Below are 12994 nucleotides of genomic sequence, written 5' to 3' on the forward strand. Positions count from 1 at the left end.
CACTTGGTATTTTCTTAAAACATTTCTTTTATATTGTTCACTTCTTAATGACAACAGTATTTTAACATCGAAATGAATTGCTTGTAATGAGTTTCTTATATTGCAAAATAATTTTTATTTCTTAAAACCATATTTTTAATTATCCACATTTTTCTTGTCTTTCCTCTGATCCTTTATGTACGGAAATAGTTGAAAGAAAGAAAGCAGTTGAAAGCACTTTCGCCAATTTACCAACTGACAAAAAATGGAAACAGTTACCGCCAATTTCGCTTTTCCATTTTCTTCTTCTATTTTTCCATTTTCTTTCCTCAATTTCTCCGACCTCGTATGGCTGCTGCCTGTTTATCTTCTCATAATATAGGTAGTATACAGTACATAATCTGACCTCTTTCTGCTTTACTAATATTTTTCTCTATGGTGTAATTGGCTTTGTAATGAAAGAAGCTATCTTTTTCTCTTTACAGCTTGTTTGGATAGTTGTTACCTATTGTATTTTATTGTGTTGTTAGTTTAAATACAATGCTTGTTTTGATTGTTACTTAAATTCTATTGTGTCGTATCATTAGATCCATGGTTACTTAACGATGACGGGAAACGTTACAATCTATCCAAACGTTGTATTCATCAATACGAGATAATATTGATACAGATAATATTGATACATTATGAAACAATACGTAATAACCATCCAACAATTTTAATGTGCAAGAGATTCATTTTCTGAATTCATACTTATTTGGATACATTTCTCTTTATTTTATGTTGGGGATGATTATGTATATTGTTAATGTTAGCTGTGAGCTTTGTTACATTGAAAAAATTAAGGTTAGAGATTGCTCTTTGACTGTATCAGAAATGGGAATCTTTTAATAAAAGTAAGCTGTTAGAGTGAAAAGATAAGATTTTTCATTCACCACACTCAAGACATTCTCTGGTGGATTCCTTTTCTGTTAAAATAAAATGGATGGTGTAGAGTAGGTTTTTGACAATTATTGTTCCTATTTATCTTTCTCCCGCATTTGGTATGTGCCCACAAGCCACCTTTTTTCTTGAGAAGGATTGTTTTTATTTTTTTGATGCATGGGTTGGAATGGTGGAAGGAAAATGATAAATTTACTTTCATGTTTTGTTGAGAAACTGCGGGTATGGCTCTGTATTGGGAGTTTAACCAAAATCGGGTTATACAAACCTCTCCACAGAGAACCTTCGAGAGGTGCCTTTTGAAAGAGTCCTATGAGAGTAAAGTAGTTAACCAAACACAAGTAACACGTTCAGTTTGGGATACGGTCAGTTCAGTCAGAGGGTTGCTCTCCCATCCACACTTGGATGTATGGCGTTTACTCTGTCTATGAGTATTGATTTTTTTCATCCAATTCTTCTGACAGATCTCCCACTTTGAGATGAAGAACATGTTGGAGGTATGGGATGGCTGTTTTAGGCTGCCAAATGGAATGAAAATAGATGCCTGTCAATGTACCTATCACTTCATTACCAAGGTTGGATTTTTGTAATATAGGAAGGAATACTAATTTAATTTGTCAAATGAGATGAGGAAATTCTTGCGGCGAATAATTGTTGTTCTGTTGTTCAGAGTTAGCTGGAAGAAACTCTTTGTTATAGGCACTATATTAACAGTGTTTAGGGTTGTAATCCAAATTTCTAGCCTCCCTAATCCTTTAACTGAATGGATTATCTCTCCACCCTTGGATGTTTCATCTTACCAACGCCTAAATCATGGAAAGAATTCGAGGGAACTTTCAGTGACATCAGATAACCAGTTGAAAATGAGTGAGCATTTGCCCACAGTTGTTGCGCTCAACTCTACAGCCAGAACGAACCGGTCAATTCGAGTTATGGAAAGACGAGAAAGACTTCTGAGGCGTAAGAGACGTAGGAAGCATGCACGGCTAGTAGAAAAGCTTATTTATCCGCCTCCACCTGCTGTGCCCGATCACTTGCAGGTAAGTCTGATATTGTGCTTATAAGCGATTATTAAGTTCATATTTGTTTCTGGCTATCTTGTTCTTCACTAATGCAGTTATTTTCAGAGATTTATAGCATCTTTGGAACCAAATGAGGCACTTGCATATGCTAAAAGTGAGATTGAGAAAGCTCCTTTAGTCACCGATGATCCAGACTTGTATGCTCCTCTATTTAGGAATATTTCCATCTTTAAGAGGTATGATGAGTTATAGTTGCTTGCTAAAATAGCTCTTTGTCTGATACAATGTTACTCAGTGGTTGTGTTCTGCTTTTGTTATCGTATGTAACTATGTCCTATGACACTTTAATATTCATGAAAGATTATGTAATTATATACATAGGCCTCCAAATGCACCAACCCCTTGATGTAAACATAATGGATAAGGTGCTAAAACAGCACTAGGTAGACTTAAAACTACGTGGAGAGAAGTCATCTTAGAAGACGTACAATATATGTGCTTAGCATAGAAAATAGTAATATATAGGTGATACCAACTAGTTTGAGATTAAAGTTAGTTGGTTTTGGCACACTTACATTAGGTATAGTTTTTGATAGGAGACTTCTTAAGTTTTGACAGAGATTATATGAGCAGATGGAATCTATTGCTTTAGAGAATCCCTAATTTATATTAAAAGACGAACTATCGAGTAGTGGATCGAGATGGGACCAAATGTGTAAACCCTGATGGTGCAGGGCAATGTATCTTTGATGTACACCTGCTGGAAAGTCGAAACAAGAAAAGTATCATCGTATTATCCTGAGATTTCATAGAAGCACAGCTTCTATAGTGAAGATGAACAAAAAGAAAGAAAACACTTGCAGTCTAGGTAAAGTTCACAGTGCTTACATGTTGGGGTTGAGGGGAAATCCATCTGCTATAGATTCTATTAAATTTCACGTTTCGCTTTGTGTTGATTGATTAGTAGTTACCTTTATTGCTCACCGTGCTTGTCTATCTGTGGTGAAACAAAGCAGAAATGCTTTCTTTTCTAGGCTCCCATTGTCTAATAAATATTTTCAAAGATTTTGTATATCGTTGCATCTCTTTCATCATTATTCTTTTTGTTTGAACACAAATTTTGGTTGGCATTCCAGGAGTTACGAGTTGATGGAACTTCTACTCAAAGTTTACATTTACAAAGAAGGAGAACGACCTATTTTCCACGAACCTCATCTTATGGGAATTTATTCATCCGAAGGATGGTTCATGAAATTGATGGAGGACAACCGCTACTTTGTCACTGGGGACCCTGAAAAGGCTCACCTATTCTATCTGCCATATAGTTCACGTCAGTTGCAGATGGCAGTTTATGTGCCTAAGTCACATAATCTTAGGCCGTTGTCAATATTCCTGCGGGACTATGTCAACATGCTAGCTGCGAAGTATCCCTTCTGGAACCGCACACATGGAACAGATCACTTTCTAGTTGCTTGCCATGATTGGGTATGCATCATGATCTTTTTAAAAATATAGTCTTAGCTGAATTAGCTCAAGTTCTTTCATAGGCATACTTCTACATGAGCTCTGTAATCTATTGTTTATTCTAGGTAGTCGGACTTATCTTAATGAAATCTGGTATTTATTCGTGCAAAAGCATGTTACTCCCTCCGTCCCAATATATATGAGGGTGTTTGACTGGGCACGGAGTTAAAGAGAAAAAGGAAGACTTTTAAAACTTGTGGTCTAGAATAAGCCATAGAAATTTATGTGACTATAAATCATTTCATTAAGAGAATAGGAAGATTGAAGTGTAGTTGTTTCAAAATATGAAAAGACATCATTTTTTGGACCGATTAAAAAAGGAGGAGTGTCACATAAATTGGGACGGAGGGAGTATTATAAAGATAAAAGCAGTCTCAAAATTTAACAGGATTTCCTGGAAGTAGAACGGGTGCATCTATAAGAATGCTCCCAGAGATTTGTAATAACCCAAAGTTTAAGCTCTTAGATGAGGTGGTCACACACTTCAACATGGTATCAGATCCAGGCCCATCCCAATTCACACTACCGGTGTTGGCTCCCATTCTATATCTTCAACATGAATTTTACTGACATGGATTTGATAGTATCCTATAATTTTCTTACAACCATGTGGATTACCAATTCTTACAGGGGCCTTACATTTTAAAGGATCATGAGGAGCTAATTAGAAACACTATAAAAGCTCTCTGCAATGCAGATATATCTGAAGGAATATTTAAAGCTGGGAAGGATGTTTCCCTTCCAGAGACCGCCATAAGGAATGTCGGTAAGCCTCTTTATAATGTTGGTGGAAAAAGAGTGTCACAACGCCCGATCCTCGCCTTTTTTGCTGGAAATATGCACGGGCCAGTCCGTCCCAAACTTCTCAAGTACTGGAGTGACAGAGATGAAGAAATGAGGATTTACGGGCCTCTACCTAATAGAGTCTCAAGAAAAATGTCTTATCCTGAACACATGAAATCAAGCAAGTATTGCCTTTGTCCAATGGGCTTTGAAGTTAACAGCCCGAGGATCGTCGAGGCAATATACTACGAATGTGTGCCGGTGATCATTGCTGATAATCTTGCCCTCCCATTTGACGAAGTGCTCGATTGGAGTGCTTTTTCTTTAATTGTTGCTGAGAAAGATATTCCTAAGCTGAAGGAGATTTTATTAAGTATACCTCTAAGACGTTATCAGGTCATGCAAAATAATGTCAAGAGGCTGCAGAAGCATTTCCATTGGAACTCAATACCGACTAGATACGATCTTTTCCATATGATTTTGCATTCCATTTGGTCTAGCAGGCTCAACCAGTTTCAAGAATCACAGATATCATAATCCCTCTTGATATGAATGCTTTCAACTTGCCCAGCTACTCGGGTGAACAGCAACATGAACCATATTTAAGGGTCTCTTTTTTACGCTTATAGGCCGAAATTTTAAGAACTGCTGGTGACTAATTGTCTTCACTTGGGCACTCTTGAAATGATATGAGGTACTTACTGATAGATTTTGCCACTTCACTAGAAAGAATACAAACGAACATAGCGTTATTGATAAACCCAATTTCTCTTTGATGGCATAGGTTTCATCGATTGGTCATTCTCTCCATTTGTGGCTTTTCCGATTTCGGTCTCTGCTGCTACTCAGGCATTACTCAATAGAGATGCAAGGCTGACAGGTCCCAAACCAAATGCACATGCACACTACAGCAGAAGGGGAAAAGATATTTGGAAGTTTAAGACTCTTTCAGGTCTTCAGCATTTCACAGCTTTTCCCTATCTTCACAAGTTCTTTCCACTCTCAGTTCAATTTTCGCGCAGTATAAACCAGAAGATGCTCTCAGAAATGAGTTATCGTATGCTGAATATGTTCTCAGATATGAAGTGGAAGTTCAACAGTTGATCTTTTGTGTCTATCACAGTAATAATGTAGAGAATAGTCATCTTGTTGGTAGCTGTATTAAACACAATGTCAAGTATTCATGTATACGAGGGAGAGAATTTCCCATCTACTTTTCTGATGTGTATATATGTACAGTGTATTCAGTAATTACAAGGACACATGTGATTATTACCACGTTTCTGCCCTGTGTTTATTGTGTGAGGTGTGCTTCACCTTCCGGGATGCGATTTCCTTTTAAGAGTTGACTGGTGCAGTATATTCACCCGTTACTTAGCTTTTTTCCTTCTGTTGGAAAATTTTAGAGTTGGAACGAGGAAGAACATTTAATCAACAAACAAGACAGAATAGTTAACGATAGAAGAAGAGATATGTATAATTTTGGATATGAAAAAACAATGCAAGGCACGCTCGGGAAGGCGCTGACTTCATAGTAGATTTCTGTCGCTACTCATGTGCAAATAACAAAGTAGCATCCTACTTGGAAGCAACAAATTGACGTCCTACTCTCAAGGTACGAAGAACCACCCAGTAATCTTCTAATACGCATACAAATAGAAGTTCCCAAAAACCCTTAAATCTCTCAATTGATTTAGCAGGAATCCAAGTATTGAATAAAACACTCTTGAAGGCGGTGAAAACATGACGAACCAAAAGAGAACTCGTAGAAATACGGGATCTGATTTTTGGGTTGGTGGGATAGGTACTTATAAAGATTCAACAAGGTAGCTAACAGACCTTTCAAGAATGGATGTACTCTTAAAGATTGGATGACACATTTTCACAAAGAATAAATATATCCTTCAAAGAATGAACAACACTCTTTCACAACACTCTTTCACGCCTTGTCGAAAAGGCAAATTTGAATTTCGAATCACTTCTATTTAAATCTCTTGATGTACTTGAAGCAAATAGAATCAATATTAGATTTCATATATTCAATTAAACCATTACTTTCGGCTCAAACTACACATGCATACGTGTGCAAAAAAGGAAATATATATACATAAAATAAGTTCATATAGACACTGAATTCGCTCTGTTAATTGCCTAATGTTTGTACTTTATTCACATCGGGGCAATGTTTACCAGAAATGCATAATACCAAGAATGGGGCAAGTAGACAAACGATGCATGCAAAGAGGTGGATTCCCCAAGCGCGCTAGTGACGAAACTTTTCTGATGAGTTCTAAGCTCCTGGTGTTTAGCCATAAAACAACAAAAGCAGTAATAATCCCATTCAAAATGCAGGCTTTGTGGTTCCTACGAGACACGGCTCTTGACAGTTTGTGGTGCACAAGACTTCATCAAGGCACAAGAAAGCTTATTGTTTCAGCTAGGAACAAGAACAATATCTAACTGAAAGCTGCAAACAAGGTTGTTATATTACTTCTCCATGTTGCACAACATAGCCCATTTACAAACAAAACAAAAACAAAACCTTGCACGACGGCAGATTTTCTTTCCTTTCTTTTTGCTCTCTCTCTCGAGTATTTCTGTTCTTTTTTCATTCACTCCTAGACCTATCATCATGTTCTTCATTCTGTTATGTTGCTTTATCTCCCATGTACACATTACCCAACTCTGCAAAAAGCTCTCCTAAGTAGACTGAAAGCAGCAACGAGAAGCAACACCACTACCACCTTCTTTGATGCTAAGACCCTGAGATTCACCCTGAAGCCATGCTCTCTCATGAACCTCAAACCAGCCCCACGTAACACAAGAAGAAAGGAAATGAAAGAGCACAACACAACTTTAATAGTTTCCATGGGTCCACTTACACTCCTTGCATCACTGGACAAGTCAACATATGACCAAGAAGGACTCTCTTGGCTGCTCTCGATTTGGCTCAGACCAAGACTCTCGTTCAACCAGCCTGATAGCTTTACAAGCACCTTTGCCAGCCACCCAATTTCATCATCTGAGATGGGCCGCTTCATCCAATCACCCTTGTATTTAATATCGACCATTGCTCTGTTGCCAAAACTTCTAGGTTTAAAGATTTCATTCCGCAGGTGCTCATATTGTACCATCTCTGGCGTATTCATGGGCTGCAAAATAGGGCCACCAAATAACTGGCATAGCTCAGATTTCAGTCTGTCCAAACACTGGAGGTTTTGAGAAAGATTTTCTCCTCCAATCGATTGCAGTTCAGATTCGGCTCGCAATACAAACAGCTGAAAGACAGTGAGTTAGTAACACGGAGACACAAGTGCGCAACCTATGCAGAACAGATATCTAGAGTTGCAAATATTGATCACCTGAAGCAACTTTTGTCCACCATCTTCACCATCACTGAAGAGTCGTAAATCTTTGTTCCAGTTCTCGTGCAAAAAAGAACCATCAGCATCAGTCTCAGATAGGCCATCCTCCCAGTCCTGACACAATCGGAAATGAATATAAGAATCAAAGAAGTGATACCAAGTGATGAATGTACTCAGACCACAACGTAGGCTCATGACTATTGGAGTTAGCATGGATAGCCATAAAATTAAGCCCAACTAGAAAGGTCACACGAGAAAGCATGTTCCTAATACTTTCTGGAAAATCTGATGAGCCCTGGGCATGAACAAGCTCATAAGACACTTGAATATATTACAAAGATTAGCCTAGAACACTTTCAATCAGAGACAGTTTCTGATATTTTCTGAAGGAAGACCATTCCTCAGCTACATGACCTAATTTAGGAAGACGATAATAGGTTTCGTAATGGTAAATGCAATAAACATAAATCACGCATCTCTTCATGAAAACAGAAACCAAATTTCAGGCCTTACAGAAATTAGTGCCCACCTTATATCCCTAAAATGGCTCAGAAATGTTGGTTGGAATGTACAAGTGAAGATCAGGGAAAATAAAGTTATCCATATCGTTTGTCTATTTTCCATCCATTATCTACACATCATACTGTAACCACTATTACTGTTGCAAGGGTCGTCATTTCTCCACTTCTGATACTTGCTGACAAGATACTTCTATAAGTCAAAAGAGAATACATTTCGCGTAATAAGCCCAAGAGGAAAGATCAAGTGAAGTGTGCCAACTGCTAACAATGCAATGATGCATTAAGGAAGACTGGTAAGACGTGATATTACAATACCTGTAATTGCTCACGGATAGCAGGAACATATCTATGCAAAGCATTAAGCATTGATTTAGATGATCCAGTTGGTTTCGAATGAAATACAATATCCACATTTTTTATGAGGTCCATCAGTTCCGTAGATGAGGTTAATACTGTTATCACCTGCACAATAAAGCATAGTTTCAGAAGTGACAAGGAGAATGAAAGTAAAATAAGAGCATGAATACCTAACTAATATAATAGTCAATCAAGATAAAGACATGCAATGAACCCAGATTTCAACTGAACACTGGGGAGTAACAACATGTGCTCCTTATCAAAAAAAAAAATATGCTCTGAGACGCATATAATTACAGGACCTGGCTCGAAATAATTTTGACCAACAGCTCCTGGGTAGATATTCCAGTCTGTTGACAATTTCTTTCAAAATATTAGCAAAATTGAGATGACAGCCACAACTCACAGCTCCTATGCCATTAAATCTTACAATTCAACATTCAAGTGGACCGTGATTCATGGTTCTAGCAAGGCAACTAAGACATTTTCTTCTTTCCTCTTAACACCATGCAAGTTATTACGTCAAGCTCTTCAAACGACTCATTGCAAAATATTTCTTTCATCAAATACGGCAGGCATCTACGCCAATCTGTATGTTTCATTTTTTCTCCAATTAATCATCTATCTCAGTGCTGGGAACATTTATAGTTCAGTTATAAGAAATGTAGCTAGATATGCAGTTGTGGATCCCAGACCCTCTAGGATATAACTGTGGGCAAAAACACTTCCAATTAACAAAAAGAAGGTTAAATAAGTATCTCCAACAACTGCCTCAATAGTCAAAATGAAAATCCACAGTATCTGTTGAAACTGGAACAACCAGACTCATATTATCTGGTGCAGCTTTCAGTTAGCTAGTTGAAAGTTAAAGAAGTCATATCAAGGCAACTGATGACAAAACATGTCAAACTAAGACCGTACACATAACTGGCAGTACATGTCATGCATTCAGTCACTCGTTATTGCAACAAACACCAAAGTAATGTGCATCAGAAGCTTCTGTACAATCACAAAAGGGAAGATCTGAAAATGGAACAGACCTTTGAAACCATCTTGACTATCACTTCCGGATCTGTGTGAAGAAACTTGTGGGCAAAACCAATAAAATGCATGACCAGAGAGCTGTAGTATAGGTAGTTAGCTAATACAAAAACTTGCCAAGAAGAGGTATAGCCACGTGGCATTGACGGGGTAACCTCCTTTAGTGTACTTTTATTAGACTTCGCTAAATCTGCATCAAGTTCCGCAAATTCTTCCATACAAATAGTCCAGGGCTCCAGGTAACTAACCCACAAGGTGAACACCTGTGATGCATTTTTAATAGAACTTTCCACTGGACAATACAGGAATGTCCTCAATATAAATCTGTACAATGGCCTCTGGATCCACGAGTTCCAAGAGTTACCAGAATCCATAACAGGAACAGCATTTCTTGACTGAGCAGCATTCAATGTCCCCCCAACCTTCCACCTAGGACTTTCAGTGTAGTCAACCTGGTCAGTTCCATCAGTTGGTGCAATTAAACTCAGATTCAGATACTTGACAAACACATTTACTACTTCACCTAATCCTGAAGTAGGAGGAGTCTCACCCAGTACTGAACGAAAAGGGAATGACACACCAAATGATTTGCACAAAATCACAGGCAATGGTGAGAAATCATTATCAACTAACCAAAAATGTATCAGACTATTGACCAAGAACTCTGCTTTTTCAACAACTGGAGTGTCATAGGCAAAAGAGTACTGAAGCAGTGAGCTCCTATATGGTTGATGTGCCTTTACGTCACCTACAGGCACATATGCACGGAGATATGCATACAAGAGACGCATATACAAATTTCCCTCATTCTTCTGCTCCGCCCCACGTTTGGTGCTCGACAAACCTGGAATCGAATAAGCCCAATTCTCCAGTCTAAACCTTTTGCTTCTCCTAACTCTTACAGTTTGAGGGCCCTCACTATTCCCTCGACAAACAGGGTAATAGATAAACCAGAACATGTAATATTCAAACACATTCAACTGAACCTGAAATGAAGAACCTTTAACTGAGTCCTCCTTCAACCTATTTTTGAACAACGGGCACAAGTCAGATAAAACCCGTGAATCTCTCTCGTTTTGAAGCATATAACGTACCCACTCGGGTAACCTTTCTACAGGAAATACATATTTAACCAGAGACAACCCATCCGCAGCCACAATAGAAGATAGCAACACCCCAGTGGGCGATAATAAGTTGAAAATTCTACCTGTAAACAACAACATTTGTTACGAAAGGAATAAAAATAATGAAAAACACTGCAAAACGTAAAGAAATAGTAAGAAGTTTCTGGAAATCAGAGGAGGATTATCAATTCACTTTGGAAATGTATAATTTACTATGGCCACCAAAAAGTGGCGCATGAAACTAAACTAATAGCTGAAAATTCTACCTGCAAACCACAACTTATGGGATGACAGAAAATAACGACTAAATCACTGCAAAACGTAAAGAATTATAAGAAAACTCCGAAATGCGAAGAGGTTTTATAATTAGCTTTCTAGATGAATAATTCAAGATAATCACCAAAAAATGATCTGTCTGCAATTCATAACAATGTAATGATAAATATACAAACAGTTAAAATAACATCATTGAAAAACAAGAGATTATAAGAAATTATTCCTTCTTCGTAATGAGTAATCTAAAAAAACAGAAGTAAATGTTGGATGTCGCATGTCTTAGTGGTATAGTTTTCTAGAATAATTTGTTGTTTAGTCACAGGAGGAGTCTAATAGTTCATTTAGTAGAATATTTAGTTAAACTTAGTTTTAGTAAGAGTCTAATACTTCAGTTGCAGGAGGAGTCTACTGCTTTGTTTATGTGCCTATAAAAAGGCTTATGATTAATAAAATTTAGAGTAAATGATCAAAAACACACCTGAATTACCACTTTTTCATGAGTTTTCCGGCCTGAACTATCAGGTGTGTGAGTTTCATACCTGAACTATCAATAACTATTTATCAAAACACACCTCAACTATCAGTTGTTCACTTTTTCGTTCATGTAGGAAAAGATAGTTGAGTTGTGTTTTGATAAATAGTTGATATAAGTTCAGGTAGGAAACTCACACACCTGATAGTTCAACCTGATAATTCTCAGGTGTGTTTTTGACCATCATTTATATGAGACAGGTTTTCATTCATATTATCTGCCTTGTTAATCATAACAGTAAAGACAAAATAATCAGCTCAGAAATGGAAAATCGTACCTGCGAGCTGAGAATCATTAGATAAAGCGGCGATATCTATCCATCCAGACTTAACAACAGCTGAAGAAGAAGAAGATTCATCGAACCCAAATATTTTACAAATTAGGGTTGGAAAAGTGATGGAGAAGAACCATCGAGTCTGGTCAGCTGTATGTTTATGTAGAAACGACTCAACGGCGTCGCACGCGGCGACGATCTGCGGCGGAGATGAGGCGGCGAGGATGGTGGCGGCGATATCGGAGGATTTGGACTGTGTGTCCGTTGCGTATGACCGGGAAATCATTTTCGCATGACAATGTGAAAGGTAAGGGTTTAGTTAAGGGTTTTTAAACGGGGCTGTCAGGGGTGCAAATGGCGGGTTTTATATGGGAGAGGAAGAAGGATGGATTTGGGTAAAAAATATTCTGGAAACCCCTGGGTCTTAGTAGGCGTTTGGCCATAATATTTGGGGGTGAAATAAAAAAAAATTGATTTCAAACTTGCGTTGTTTATGAAATGCGAATAAATTTTCAATTTTAATTTCAAATTATGGTTTAAAATTCAAGTAAGAATTTCAAATTTCAAGTCGTAACTTTAATTTAAAAAAAAAAAAACCTTCGTTTTATATTTTGCAAAGACAAATTCATGCTCGACGTGAAGAAATTGTATGTACCAGGTGAAATGACTATACTCAAGAATAGTTACTACTATTACTGTTGATTTTTTGGACCAATGAACCTTTGTAAAATTATGTGTTTGAAAGTTTTTTGTACTAATATGTAACAACAAACATTTATTTATAAAAGGAATATGAAGATACTCTCTCCATCTTAAAAAAATTATCTTCTTTTGACTTGGCACAAAGTTTAAGAAATAAAGGAAGGCTTTTGAAATGTGTGGTCCAAAACAAGCCTTAGATATTTGTGTGGCTGTAAATCATATCATAAAGTTAAATTGTTTCTAAATATCGAAATGAGATAATTTTTTTGAGACAGACTAAAAAGAAAAGGAGAACAATCTTTTTGGACAGAAAGAGTATGTGGTTTTTTAATGCAGCGACTTATGATTTTGATACCCTGTTTTATGAATTATAATTTTTTTTGGTAAGATTGCATGGAGTTAGGAGATTGTACAAATTATTAATTTTCATATTTCTGAAAAAAATATAATTTAAAAAATTTAAATTACATGACGCAGAAAAATTTCATCTTTCAATCACAATGTGAAATTACGTACAAACGGCCCTTAGTACGTGGCGTTTTGGTTCCTGCT

The 12994-nt window shown here is 37.2% G+C and overlaps 2 protein-coding genes across 2 annotated transcripts; one reads left to right on the top strand and one right to left on the bottom strand.

Annotated features, from left to right (window-relative positions):
* The first annotated feature begins 246 nt into the window (after positions 1–246).
* On the top strand, positions 247–5616 carry LOC132638165 (probable glycosyltransferase At5g03795). Its single transcript, XM_060355135.1, has 6 exons — positions 247–361; positions 1386–1961; positions 2049–2179; positions 3080–3428; positions 4098–4944; positions 5035–5616. Exons 2-5 carry the CDS (start codon positions 1548–1550, stop codon positions 4785–4787), a joined length of 1584 nt encoding a protein of 527 aa, XP_060211118.1. The 5' UTR covers positions 247–361; positions 1386–1547; the 3' UTR covers positions 4788–4944; positions 5035–5616.
* Positions 5617–6707: 1091 nt separating this feature from the next.
* Positions 6708–12130, bottom strand: LOC132635136 (uncharacterized). Its single transcript, XM_060351397.1, has 5 exons — positions 11744–12130; positions 9534–10741; positions 8452–8598; positions 7613–7729; positions 6708–7528 (listed from the first exon to the last, which is right to left on the bottom strand). Exons 1-5 carry the CDS (start codon positions 12024–12026, stop codon positions 6926–6928), a joined length of 2358 nt encoding a protein of 785 aa, XP_060207380.1. The 5' UTR covers positions 12027–12130; the 3' UTR covers positions 6708–6925.
* Between the last annotated feature and the right edge of the window lie 864 nt (positions 12131–12994).

The sequence above is a fragment of the Lycium barbarum genome, chromosome 4 (assembly GCF_019175385.1).
Source record: "Lycium barbarum isolate Lr01 chromosome 4, ASM1917538v2, whole genome shotgun sequence".
Taxonomy (NCBI): Eukaryota; Viridiplantae; Streptophyta; class Magnoliopsida; order Solanales; family Solanaceae; genus Lycium; species Lycium barbarum.